Source organism: Cyanistes caeruleus, chromosome 11, assembly GCF_971803275.1.
Source record: "Cyanistes caeruleus chromosome 11, bCyaCae1.hap1.1, whole genome shotgun sequence".
In the NCBI taxonomy this organism is placed as follows: domain Eukaryota; kingdom Metazoa; phylum Chordata; class Aves; order Passeriformes; family Paridae; genus Cyanistes; species Cyanistes caeruleus.
In genome coordinates, this window is record NC_141711.1 from 21,064,087 (window position 1) to 21,077,263 (window position 13,177).

At 53.0% G+C, this 13,177-nt stretch overlaps 1 protein-coding gene across 1 annotated transcript; it reads left to right on the forward strand.

The window, feature by feature from the left end:
• The first annotated feature begins 4,947 nt into the window (after window positions 1-4,947).
• On the forward strand, window positions 4,948-12,817 carry LOC147651105 (uncharacterized). The gene is made up of 21 exons (XM_086846520.1): window positions 4,948-5,140; window positions 5,187-5,405; window positions 5,756-5,824; window positions 6,197-6,268; window positions 6,465-6,536; window positions 6,624-6,725; window positions 7,178-7,285; window positions 7,570-7,641; window positions 7,730-7,801; window positions 7,886-7,978; window positions 8,395-8,514; window positions 8,832-8,903; window positions 9,002-9,079; window positions 9,179-9,268; window positions 9,720-9,827; window positions 10,116-10,187; window positions 10,276-10,347; window positions 10,432-10,524; window positions 10,941-11,060; window positions 11,689-11,851; window positions 12,383-12,817. Exons 2-21 carry the CDS (start codon window positions 5,309-5,311, stop codon window positions 12,543-12,545), a joined length of 1,908 nt encoding a protein of 635 aa, XP_086702646.1. The 5' UTR covers window positions 4,948-5,140; window positions 5,187-5,308; the 3' UTR covers window positions 12,546-12,817.
• The last annotated feature ends 360 nt before the right edge of the window (window positions 12,818-13,177 follow it).

Consider the following 13,177-nt stretch of genomic DNA (forward strand, 5'->3'; position numbering starts at 1 on the left):
ATATTGATCCAGAAAGAATACAAGAGATTTTACTGGTACCATTAGCCCAGCCGAAAAAAGAGTTACAGCAGTATTTAGGGTTATTGGGGTAGTGCAGAGTATAGACTGAAGATTTTTCTGTTGTGGCCAGACCTTTATATTTCTTTTTAACCCAAGACAATCCTAATGTCATCCTATGGACACCAGAAGGAGAGCAAAGCTTTAGAGAATTAAAATACAAATTGGTTAATGCCGCAGTCTCAGCCCTTCCTGACTCAGAAAAAGAATTTGAACTATATGTGAATGTAAAACAGGGTGATGCTAAAAGAATTTTGGTGCAAGAGCATGGGGGAACACGGAGGCCTGTTGCCTATTTTCCCAAGCCCTTAGAGCCGGTGGCCAGAGGCTGGCCCCTTTGTCTGCAAAACTGTGCAGCCACAGCTCTGATCATGGCTAGAGCCTGAAAGCTGACAAGGGGGAAGGTATCTGATTGTTAAAGTTTCACATCAGATTAAAGCTTTGTTAACTAAGAGACCCTCTAAGTAGATGACCAGTGCTCAGTTATTCCAGTATGAGTCTTGTTTAATGGAACCAGAGGATTTAGAATTTAAAATTAGGAAAAGGTTTAACCCAGCCTCCTGTTTGAACAGCCCTGAAGAGGGGGGACAGGAAGAAACCCATGACTGCATTCAGGTAGTGAATCTCCAGATGCAAATGAGAGAAGATTTATGAGATAGTCCCTGGCCTGAGGGAGAAAATGTGTTTATAAATGAGTCTTCAAGAGTGCTAGAAGAGAAACGATTTATAAGATACTCTATCATCAATAGATAGCAATTAAAAAAAAGGCAGAGGTTACCGCCCACCTGGTCAGCTCAGACAGCGGACAAGAGAGTAAACGTTTCTATTGATTCTAAATATGCATATGAAGTAATACAAGCATTTGAAAAACTAAAAAAAAAAAAAAAAAAAAAAAACCTAAAAAAAAAAATAAAAAGTTTATTAGCTTGCATATTAGCTTGCAGGGGAAAGATGTTGGCTCTTGAGAATTTTGTCTCCCACCTATTGGAAGTAGTGAACTTACCAGAATGGGTGGTGATAATACACATCAAGGAGCAGCAGGCACAGTGCTCAGAGGAAGCAATAGGAAACTGACAGGATGATAAAGAAGTTCAGAAAGCTGCATTGTTGCCAGAAGTCTTGAAGAATCCTCTCCTTGCTCCCAGTAACTGCACTGCTACCAAAAAACCAGTCTTTTCCACCAGTGAAACTTGAGATAATTAAAAAGAGTAAGGCAAAGAATAAGTGAAAATAATTAGTTTGTAAGGAATAGTAAACATTAGATGCCAAAAGCTTTGGCCTTACAGTTGTTAACTTCATGAAAGGCATTAAGGCTCCCAAAGACTGGCAAAAGCCTTCCTCAAAATGTGTGCTGCTGTAAGTCTTTTTACCCTAGCAAAGCAAGCTATTAAAGATTGTTTAATTTGTGCCAAAACAAGTAACAGTTACAAAGAAACTTGCCAGGGGAGGGAGGCCTTGGCCTGTACATCCCTTTCAGAGATGCCAGGTAGATTTTACTGAAATGCCCCAAGTGGCAAGATTTAAATATCTTCTGGTAATAGTATGTCAGTTAAAAGAGTGGCCAGAAGCGTTTCCAGACATTTCAGCAACTACAGGGTCAGTTATTAAAGTATTTTTGGAACAAATAATTCCAAAATATGGGATTGTGGAGGCAACAGACTCAGATAGGGGAACTCATTTTACAGGAAAAATTCTTAAAGGAGTAATGACTGCTTTAGGGATACAATGGAACCCCCTGGCACCCCCAGAGTTCGGGCCAGATTGAAAGGATAAATGGAGAAATAAAAAAGCACCTTCTGAAGCTGGTGATAGAAACTAAGATGCTGTAGGTATGGCTCTTGCCACTGGCTTTAGTAAGAATAAGGGCCAGACCCAGGGGGGATATTCAACTATCTCCCTTTGAATTGATGTTTGGAATTCCTTATCCTTGTAATTCTCCACCTGGGGCAGGGCTAAAGATAAGTGATGTATATTTAAAACAATTTGTGGCCCAGATACTGACTCTTGTGAAATCTCTTCAACAGGAAACTCAGCTGGCACAGACCTTGCCTTTGGACTTTGCTGTTCACAACATCCAGGCAGGAGACCGGGTCCTAGTTAAGGAGTAGAAAGAAGCACCACTAGAAGCAAAGTAGCATAGACCTGTGCAACAAGTGTTGCTGACCACAGAAACAGCCATCAAGACAGCTGAACATGGGTAGACCCATTGCTGCAGTCTGCAACCACAGCATCATGTCCAGAGAAGCTACAATTACTAGGAACCAGCATGGGACAGGAACGAGACGGGCTTCTGTTCATGAAACCATTTATTCAGCATGGGAACAAACTCAGATTCAGGGACAGAGAGCCCCTGTTATAAATTGTCGTGACTAAATCAGAGAGCCAATTTAAATGATCATTCATGACAATCAATTTAATTAATTCAGCAAGCGGGCCGGGGAGTCTCCACTCCACCAGCAGCGGTGCCTTGGCTGATAAAGTTTCCCCTTATATACAGTTCATATTTCCTGTATACGTGTCTTCATTACTTTTCCTGGGTTGCATCTGTGCTTGTGTCGCTAGTTGCTAGGTGGTTGTAATCTGCCTCATTCTTGATGTGAGCGCGCAGGCATTGGTTCTATACCAGTTATACGACTTCTAATGAGATGTTCTTGTTATTGTTTGTACAACTGGATATTGTGGTTTGGCCTTTCTGCAGATTCAGCTCTTGTTTATACAGCTGGATATTGTGGTTTGGCCTTTCACAGTTTCAGCTCTCACATTGTATTAAGCAAAGAGTTTCAGCAATCATATTGTATTAAACAATCTTATTATATTAAATTTGATTAACAAACAATAGCAATCTATTACAGCCCCGAACAAAGGCAGGGTGAGGGGTTTTGAAGGACAGAACTAGGGTGGAGTTCAGAGTCAAGGACCACTAGAAACATAACAAGGGAGAAACCCCAGGGGCTCAAACCCAACTCCTCTGGGCCGCCCTTCACCAGGAGTCTGGAATGGGGCAACTTCATCCAGGCCTCACACAGCCCATCCCCCAAAGCAGGAGGTCAAAATTCACACTAGCTGAGCATTTCAGCCCTGCCTCCCCTCTAACAGTACTTATCTGAAACCAAATCTTTGCCTTCTTGGGGCACCTCACAATAATTGCCCCCTTTTTTTTATATATATATATATCTCGAATTTTGATCAGGAGCTTAAAATGTTTCTAAAACTTACACCATAAAAATCTCCACTCCCTCACAAAGCACCTACAGGCCATGCACACCCATGTTGCTGGGTCTTGTCCTGGGGAGCCCACTTGGGCTGCAGCCAGTGCTGGCTGCCACTGAGGCTGCCTGGCCAAGAGCAGCCCCAGGAGCAGCAGGCAGAGGCAAAGCAAGGTGGGCAGGAGGAAGAGCAGGAACGAGATTGCCCTTGAAAGGCAGAGGCGCTCTGGGGCCTGCTCCTGGCCAGGGACCCTGCCCAGGGCCATCCCCTGCTCGCCGGGGCCTTGAGGGGCAGCTCTCCAGCTGGGCCAAGCTGTGCCAGCAGCTGCAGCCGTGCTGGGGAGCCTTGGCCGCTCTGGGCCCTGCTGTGCAGGAGGGTCTCTGTGTGCCAGCGGCAGCTGGAGGCCTCAGCCACCTTCTCTCTCCACAGGAGCACTTCTGGACAGCAGTTAAAAGACAGTGGCTGCACTAAACACACAGACAGCTTGAGCAGCACCTCTGGCAGTAACAAGGGCCTGGGCAGCCATCTGAAGAACCCTGCGAAGAGGATCCCAGGACTGCTCTCTTTGAAGAAACCTCCTATAACCCTGTAGATCCCACTGCCCCCTCTTTTCCCCATAGATATCCCCAAGCTGCCTTCACTCCCTTTTTTGATCTCCCTTTGCCCCGGCCTAGCCTGTTCCTTAGTTCTTGTAGAGACCCCAAGACCAGCCCAGCACCCTCCAGCCCCACCTGAGACCAACATGGCCCTTCCTCTGTCCCTGAGCCCCCTGGCCCTGCCCTCTAAACAGCACTGAAGGTGAGCCCATCTGCCAGTGTAGGTGATGGCCCCTTCTTTTCTTCAAATAAAGAGATGGAGCTGTTAGCCCAGTGTCCGGCTGGTAGCACCAGCAAAGCCCACACAGCACCAGCCCCAGCTGAGCTCCATGTCCAGGAGCTGCCAGGGCTGACCATGGTGTGGGTGGACAGGAGCCAGGCAGGGGCTGCTGAGACCAGCGGTGGGGCCCCGAGGGGCTGGGGGAGTCCAAGCTGAGCGTCCCTGGGCTGAGGGCACATTTCCTTCAGTGGCATCACCTTGGCCTGCACCTCCTCCACTGGAGTGCCCAGGAAAAGAGGGAACCATCAAGAGCAACACCAGGGACACAGCCTGACTGTGGACATGATTTTCTGAACCTGAGAGAATTTCATGCTCTCGGGAGCTGATTGTTCCCAAGAGAAAGTCTTTTGAGGAGTTTTTCTCTCTCAAGGACTGTTTATGAAAATAAGCTTTCATTTCCCAAAACAAGACACAGATGTTCTGAGAGTGTTTTTCTCTTTTCCCATCAATGAGATGAGGGAGGTATTGTTCCTTCTACCAGTCAAGATAACCTGTATCAGAACACCTTATAAAAGTGTTGAAAAACCCCAGAATAAAGGATTTTTGCCTCTTGAAAAAAACTCTGGTTGCTGTGTGTGATTGGAACCCTCGTTCTATAGTTCGTGTCCTCTAGCAACACCTGACCAGCAATGTCAGCAGACAAAACCAAGGTTTTGTTTAGCAATGGCCCTTTGATGAAGTAAAAGATTTACAATCAGGGCAGTCAGATGGGAGAACACTCAAGGGGTACAGCCGAGGCTGTGAGGTCACAGCAGGCTCTGGGGTTACACAGGTTGAGGTCACGACAGGCTCTGAGGTCACAGAGGTCGCAGAGCCCCGTGGTTGCACAGCACCACAAGGACGGAGCAGTCAGTCCTTGACTGCGACTGTTGCAGCAGCGGCGGTGGCAGCAGCGGCTACAGCAGCAGCGGCTACAGCAGCAGCGGCTACAGCAGCAGCGGCGACAGCAGCAGCGGCTACAGCAGCAGCAGCGGCTACAGCAGCAGCGGCTACAGCAGCAGCAGCGGCTACAGCAGCAGTGGCTACAGCAGCAGCGGCTACGGCAGCAGCGGCGGTGGCAGCAGCGGCTGTGGCAGCAGCGGCGGTGGCAGCGGTGCTGACACTGGGACAGCGTTGTGAGGACAGTGGTGACAGCAAGAGCTGGAGGACTGGTAGAGGGAAAGGCACCATGGCCTTTCCTCTGCGCCTCTTCCTCCTGCTCCTCCTGGCAGTGGCCCTGCCTGACAGGGCTGCCCAGGCTGCTCCCTGGCGAGCACAGGGAGCAGGTGAGCCCACGGCCTGGTTCCCCTTTCTCGGGACAGCACTCCCTTCTCCCTGGGAAGCATTGGGAATGGTTTTCCCCAAAGCATAAGGGAGGGTTTCCTCTGTGGGAGGGAGAGAGTCCCCAGGGGCCCTGGGCTGCTCCTGCCACACCTCCAGGGATGTTGCAAAGGGACTGCAAAGAGGGTGTTGAGAGTGACCACAGCTCCCCAGGTCCCTCTGCAGCTCTGACCATGTCCATTGACATCTGGCTGCCAAGGCCTTACCCAAACCCCTTGCAGTGCCCAGTCCCCTAAGGCAGAAGGGGATCCCAGAATGCACCATGGACATGGTTCTGATCTGTGCTCCAATCTAGATTGGAATCATCACATGGATTACCTGGAAGTAATGAATGATGGCTTGAAATTCTTGGAGGATGTTGGAGGCAAGTTCTCAATTCCCTTTTTACTTACAGAATAATCAATGTCAAGGTGGCAAGAGCTCAGCCATGTGCCATTTCCCTTAACATAATCTCAGCGGTGATGCGTTTTTGAAACCTTGTCCCACTGGAGCCCTGAGTGATCCCACAGGATTGCTGTCAGTGGGAGGAAGGAGCATTTAGCTGTCAATCTTCTTCCCATGTGCAATACCAGTGTCTCCTGTGTGCTCTGTGTAGCCATGGAGAAGAGCAGAGAGGGAAGGGGCCACAGGGCTGTGCCCCGGGCCTGTGCCTTGCACGGCTCCTTTGCTGGCCCCAGGGACCCTGAGAATCTCCTATAGAGCCACAGCAGCTGTTCTGTCCTGCCTTTCTTTGCAGCCAAGCCTCTTGGTGAAGGCGCTGCAGCTCCTCAACCCCCACCCAGGACTGAGCCTCAGAGAGGTGGTGAGAGTAGGTCAAGGCCTTTCCCCCAGGGAGAGCGGCCAGCTCAGAGCCCAGAGCTCGGCCAGGGCAGCATCACTGCAGGTGCCAGGACAGAGCCGTGCACGTGTGTGCCCTCGGCCTGCACGATCCCCTCAGGGCTCCTGCAGCTCAGAGCTGCCTGTGCAGATCAGCAGAGATGAGAGAAGCTTCTGTGGCTGTTTAGTTACAGGTGTGTCTGCAGGGAGGACTTTGCCAGCTCCTGGGATGGTTACTGCACACAAGCCCAGCTCCCAGGGTAAGTGGTGTGTCCCTCCTGACCCCACAGCCTGAGCAATGGTTTTGCGGGATCCATTCCTGGGAAATGGAAATATTCTGTTCTAAGCTCCCCAAAGACAGAAGACCAAAGATACAGCAGAAGAGAAATCCCTGAAACGATCTGAACTTATACGGCAAATGATGAAGGAAATGCAGGGGGGAGCACAAGGTGGGTCCATGTCCCTCAGCTTTCTCTTGAGACTCAGCAGCCGGGGGCTTTCTCTGCACATCTGGACACGCCGTGCCCGGCACAGCAGGAAGGGATCCATGGTATCCTCATTGCCCCACTGCTGCTTTCACAGCCTGCAGGGCTGTCTTCCAGCCTGGCCTGGCTGCAGCTTCTCCCCAGCCTCTGCAGGAAGGCATTTGGCATCAGCTGACAGGGAGTCTCAAACTGCACCACAGGCCATGCACACCCTGAGATCCCCTGCAATTTCTCAGTCTCTGGCTAGATCAGGTCTAGGGGCTGTTTGGAGAAGGGACCAGCCTGGGACAATCCTTAAATCCTGGGTGTTTGCTGATCCTTATCCATGCCTTTCACAAATACTGCCTCCTGAAGATGGCACCTCCACAATGAGGAGCAGCCCCATCTGATCCAGCTGTCCCTCTTCCATTCTCCAGGAATGAAACGAGAGCCTGTGCAGCAGGAAACCATTCCCGAAGGAAGCAGTGATTCTGTGCCCGACTCTGCTGCAGGAAGGGAGGCCATGCCAGGCACAGTAAAACAAGGTAATAGCTGTGCCTCTGGGCCTGAGCCCTGCTGAGGCGTGAGCTGCCACCTCTGCTGCTTGGCAGTGCCTGCCCTTCAGGGATGTTTCACAGAGCATGGAAAGGGTGTTGAGAGTGACCAGGAGGCAGCCCACAGCTCCCCTGGCCCCTCTGCAGCTTTGGCCATGTCCACTGACACCTGGCTCCCACGGCCTTACCCAGCCCCATTGCAGTGCCCAGTTCCCTAAGGCTGGAGGATATCTCATCACACTCTGAAAAAGGTTCTCATCTGTGCTCCCTTCCAGATAATGTTGCTGGCAAGGCTTCACCATTAGCTTGGCTATATAAAGTTTTGAAGCCCACTCGGCCTCCTGCAGGTATGTTCTCAGTGTCCCATGGAGGAATAATCATTGACAGCCTGTCAGGGACCAGGTGACAGAAGCTTCTGTGGCTGTTGAGTTACAGGTGTGTCTGCAGGGAGGACTTTCCCAGCTCCTTTGCTGATTAGTGTGCAGAAGCCCCACTTCCATCGCAGGGGTGAGTAGTGTGTCCCTGCTGACCCCACAGGATGAGCACTGGTTTTGTGGGAACCACTGGGAAATGGAAATGTTTTCTGTTGAGGTCCTCCGAGTGGCAAACGTACAGGAGAGAAGGAATCACTGGAGTCAAACAACATCTGGAAACAAATTGTGGAGGAACTGCAGAAAGGGCCTGGTGGGTTCATGTCCCCCTAAGCCTCCTCCTGAGACTCAGCAGCCAGGGGCTTTCTCTACCCATCAGGACACGCTGTGCCCTGCATGGCCCCCTGCTGCTTTCATGCCCTGCAAGGCTCATGAAAGCTGTCCGGGCTGCAGCTTCTCCCCAGCCTCCACAGGAAGGCATTTGGCATCAACTGACAGGGAGCCCAAACTGCAGCACAGGCCATGCACACCCTGAGATCCCCTGCAATTCCCCAGTCTCTGAGCAGATCAGAAAGGGCAGCTGTTTGGAGGAGGGAGGGCCCTGGCCCAGGCCAAATAACCTGGGCACTTTCCTGGTCCCTGTCACTGATAAATACTGGCTCCTGAAGATGCCACCACCCAAATGGGGAACAGTTCCATATGATCCAGCTGGCTCCTTTCTTTCTCAAGACATGGACATACAGGTTCTGTGGAAGGCAGCATTTCCTGCAGGCAGCGGTCACTCGTCGGCAGCCTCTGCTGCAGGAAGGAATGGGATGGCACACATGAGTACGGGCCCAGACACAGGAGGTAATTGCTGTGCTGGGCTCAGCCCTCGGCGGGGCTGTGTGCCAGCAGCTCTTCTCCCAGGGCCAGCCCTTGCACAGTGCGGCGGCAGCCAAAGCTGGAGGTGCCTCAGCTCCGAGGCCTCTGGAGCTCATTCCCAGCCCTTGGGAAATGGGACTCATGCACCAACATCACTCCCTCTGCAGCTGCTCCCAGAGCTGGCCCTGAGTGCCCAGAGGCCCAAGGCACAGGAGCAGGGAGTGGGAGCCCTGCTGAGAGCCCAGGGCCACAGCCAGCCCTGGCACACCTAGGGAATGATTCTCATCTTGGTTTACTTCTAGATTTGGTTGCTGCGAAGGCTCGTTCCTTAGCCCTGAGATATGACGATTTGAAGCCCTCTGGGCCACCTACAGGTATATTCATTATATATATTATTATATATATATATTAAGGAATATTCATTAACAACCTGGCAGGGACCACGTGACTAAAGCTTCTGTGGCTGTTTCAGTTACAGGTGTGTCTGCAGAGAGGATTTCTCCAGCTCCTGGGCTGGATGCTGCACAAAAGCCAGACTCCCATCCCAGCGGTGAGTAGTGTGTCCTTGCTGACCCCACAGCCTGAGCACTGCTTTTCTGGGATCCATTCCTGGGAGCTTGAAATATTTCTTCTTAAGTTCCTCCAACAGAAAAGACCAAACACACCTCAGAGAAGAAATCCCAGGAGCGATTTGAAGTCATGTGGAAAATGCTGAAGGAATTCAAGCAGGGAGCACAAGGTGGGTCCATGTCCCTCAGCTTTCTCCTGACACTCAGCAGCCGGGGGCTTTCTCTGCACATCTGGACATGCCGTGCCCGGCACAGCAGGAAGGGACCCATCGCAGCCTCACTTCCCCTCTGCTGCTTTCACGGCCTGCAGGGCTGTTCCCCAGCCTGGCCTGGCTGCAGCTTCTCCCCAGCCTCTGCAGGAAGGCATTTGGCATCAGCTGACAGGGAACCCAAACTGCAGCACAGGCCATGCACACCCTGAGATCCCCTGCAATTTCTCAGTCTCTGGCTAGATCAGGTCTAATGGCTGTTTGGAGAAGGGACCAACCTGGGACAGTCCTGAAATCCTGGGTGTTTGCTGATCCTTATCCATGCCTTTCACAAATATTGCCTCCTGAAGATGGCACCTCCACAATGAGGAGCAGCCCCATCTGATCCAGCTGTCCCTCTTCCATTCTCCAGGAATGAAACGAGAGCCTGTGCAGCAGGAAACCATTCCCGAAGGAAGCAGTGATTCTGTGCCCGACTCTGCTGCAGGAAGGGAGGCCATGCCAGGCACAGTAAAACAAGGTAATTGCTGTGCCTCTGAGCCTGAGCCCTGCTGAGGCTTGAGCTGCCACCTCTGCTGCTTGGCAGTGCCTGCCCTTCAGGGATGTTGCACAGAGCATGGAAAGGGTGTTGAAAGTGACCAGGAGGCAGCCCACAGCTCCCCTGGCCCCTCTGCAGCTTTGGCCATGTCCATTCAGGACAGATGTGGCTCCCATGACCTTACCCAGCCCCATTGCAGTGCCCAGTTCCCTAAGGCTGAAGGGGATCCAGCACACTCTGAAAAAGGTTCTCATCTGTGCTCCCTTCCAGATAAGGTTGCTGGCAAGGCTTCACCATTAGCTTGGCTATATAAAGTTTTGAAGCCCACTCGGCCTCCTGCAGGTATGTTCTCAGTGTCCCATGGAGGAATAATCATTGACAGCCTGTCAGGGACCAGGTGACAGAAGCTTCTGTGGCTGTTGAGTTACAGGTGTGTCTGCAGGGAGGACTTTCCCAGCTCCTTTGCTGATTAGTGTGCAGAAGCCCCACTTCCATCGCAGGGGTGAGTAGTGTGTCCCTGCTGACCCCACAGGATGAGCACTGGTTTTGTGGGAACCACTGGGAAATGGAAATGTTTTCTGTTGAGGTCCTCCGAGTGACAAACGTACAGGAGAGAAGGAATCACTGGAGTCAAACAACATCTGGAAACAAATTGTGGAGGAACTGCAGAAAGGGCCTGGTGGGTTCATGTCCCCCTAAGCCTCCTCCTGAGACTCAGCAGCCAGGGGCTTTCTCTACCCATCAGGACACGCTGTGCCCTGCACGGCCCCCTGCTGCTTTCATGCCCTGCAAGGCTCATGAAAGCTGGCCTGGCTGCAGCTTCTCCCCAGCCTCCACAGGAAGGCATTTGGCATCAGCTGACAGGGAGCCCAAACTGCAGCACAGGCCATGCACACCCTGAGATCCCCTGCAATTCCCCAGTCTCTGAGCAGATCAGAAAGGGCAGCTGTTTGGAGGAGGGAGGGCCCTGGCCCAGGCCAAATAACCTGGGCACTTTCCTGGTCCCTGTCACTGATAAATACTGGCTCCTGAAGATGCCACCACCCAAATGGGGAACAGTTCCATATGATCCAGCTGGCTCCTTTCTTTCTCAAGACATGGACATACAGGTTCTGTGGAAGGCAGCATTTCCTGCAGGCAGCGGTCACTCGTCGGCAGCCTCTGCTGCAGGAAGGAATGGGATGGCACACATGAGTACGGGCCCAGACACAGGAGGTAATTGCTGTGCTGGGCTCAGCCCTCGGCGGGGCTGTGTGCCAGCAGCTCTCCCCCCAGGGCCGGCCCTTGCACAGTGCGGTGGCAGCCAAAGCTGGAGGTGCCTCAGCTCCGAGGCCTCCGGAGCTCGTTCCCAGCCCTTGGGAAATGGGACTCATGCACCAACATCACTCCCTCTGCATCTGCTCCCAGAGCTGGTCCTGAGTGCCCAGAGGCCCAAGCCACAGGAGCAGCTTCACGCATGAGCCCTGCCATGAGCCAGGGCCACAGCCAGCCCTGGCTCCCAACTGGTCACGGCCTGCACTGGCTCCTGACAGGGACTGGCTCTGTCCCCTTGGGCTGGGGGAGCTATCACAGAGCAGGGAGGGTCAGGGGTGGCTGTGGCTGCTCAGGGATGGCTTTGGCCTGAGTCCCTGGAAGGAGCCACTGCCCAAGCAGCTGCGCTGTCCCTGGGCTTTGCTCCCGGCCTTCTGGGCTCTGTTGGGGGGCACAGCCTGTGCCAAGGGGCAGCAAGGTGCCTGCAGACCCCAGCCCTGGGGGAAACAGAGAATCTACGGGACATACCCAGCATGCTGCCAGCTCAGCAGTGCAGCACAGCACGGACTCACACTGCCCATTGCTTCCGTAGATGCAACCAGCACAACACAAGTTCCTGGTTCCCAGAAGGTCATTGAAAGGGCTTTCTGTCAGGGAATGTTCTGCTGGATAGAGCTAATAGCAGGCATGCTTTGTTTGGAGATTATCTTCATGTTGTGCTGCTTTGGAATCTGCTATGCCTGGAAGAGAAAATGGTGAGTGTTTTGCTCATCTTTCCCTCCAACAGCTTCTTTTGAAAGCCTATTGTAGACAGGAAACATTTCCAGGGAGGCTGCTGTGGACTTGTGGGTAGCCAGTGGTTTCCCAAATAACCCTGCTGAGAGTTCTGCTGCTGCCTGGGGCTTTCTTTGGCCTCTTCACTGCGGGGCCTTGTCCTGGGGAGCCCACTTGGGCTGCAGCCAGTGCTGGCTGCCACTGAGGCTGCCTGGCCAAGAGCAGCCCCAGGAGCAGCAGGCAGAGGCATAGCAAGGTGGGCAGGAGGAAGAGCAGGAACGAGATTGCCCTTGAAAGGCAGACATGCTCTGGGGCCTGCTCCTGGCCAGCAACCCTGCCCAGAGCCATCCCCTGCTCGCCGGGGCCTTGAGGGGCAGCTCTCCAGCTGGGCCAAGCTGTGCCAGCAGCTGCAGCTGTGCTGGGGAGCCTTGGCCGCTCTGGGCCCTGCTGTGCAGGAGGGTCTCTGTGTGCCAGCGGCAGCTGGGGGCCTCAGCCACCTGCTCTCTCCACAGGAGCACTTCTGGACAGCATTTGAAGCACAGTGGCTGCACTAAACACACAGACAGCTTGAGCAGCACCTCTGGCAGTAACAAGGGCCTGAGCAGCCGTCTGAAGAACCCTGCGAAGAGGATCCCAGGACTGCTCTCTTTGAAGAAACCTCCTATAACCCTGTAGATCCCACTGCCCCCTCTTTTCCCCATAGATATCCCCAAGCTGCCTTCACTCCCTTTTTTGATCTCCCTTTGCCCCGGCCTAGCCCCTTCTTTAGTTCTTGTAGAGACCCCAAGACCAGCCCAGCACCCTCCAGCCCCACCTGAGACCAACATGGCCCTTCCTCTGTCCCTGAGCCCCCTGGCCCTGCCCTCTAAACAACACTGAAGGTGAGCCCATCCGCCAGTGTAGGTGATGGCCCCTTCTTCTCTTCAAATAAAGAGATGGAGCTGTTACCCCAGTGTCCGGCTGGTAGCGCCAGCAAAGCCCACACAGCACCAGCCCCAGCTGAGCTCCATGTCCAGGAGCTGCCGGGGCTGACCATGGTGTGGGCAGGCAGGAGCCAGGCAGGGGCTGCTGTGACCAGTGGCTGGGCCCTAAGGGGCTGGGGAAGCCATGCTGAGCGTCCCTGGGCTGAGGGCACATTTCCTTCAGTGGCATCACCTGAGCCTGTACCTCCTCCATTGGTGTTTCCAGGAAAAGAGGGAACCATCAAGACCATCTCTTGGGACACAGCCTGACCAGCAATGTCAGCAGGGAAAACAAAGTCTCTCCCCAGTTAACACACACTTGATAGGACCCAACCGGTGGGCCAT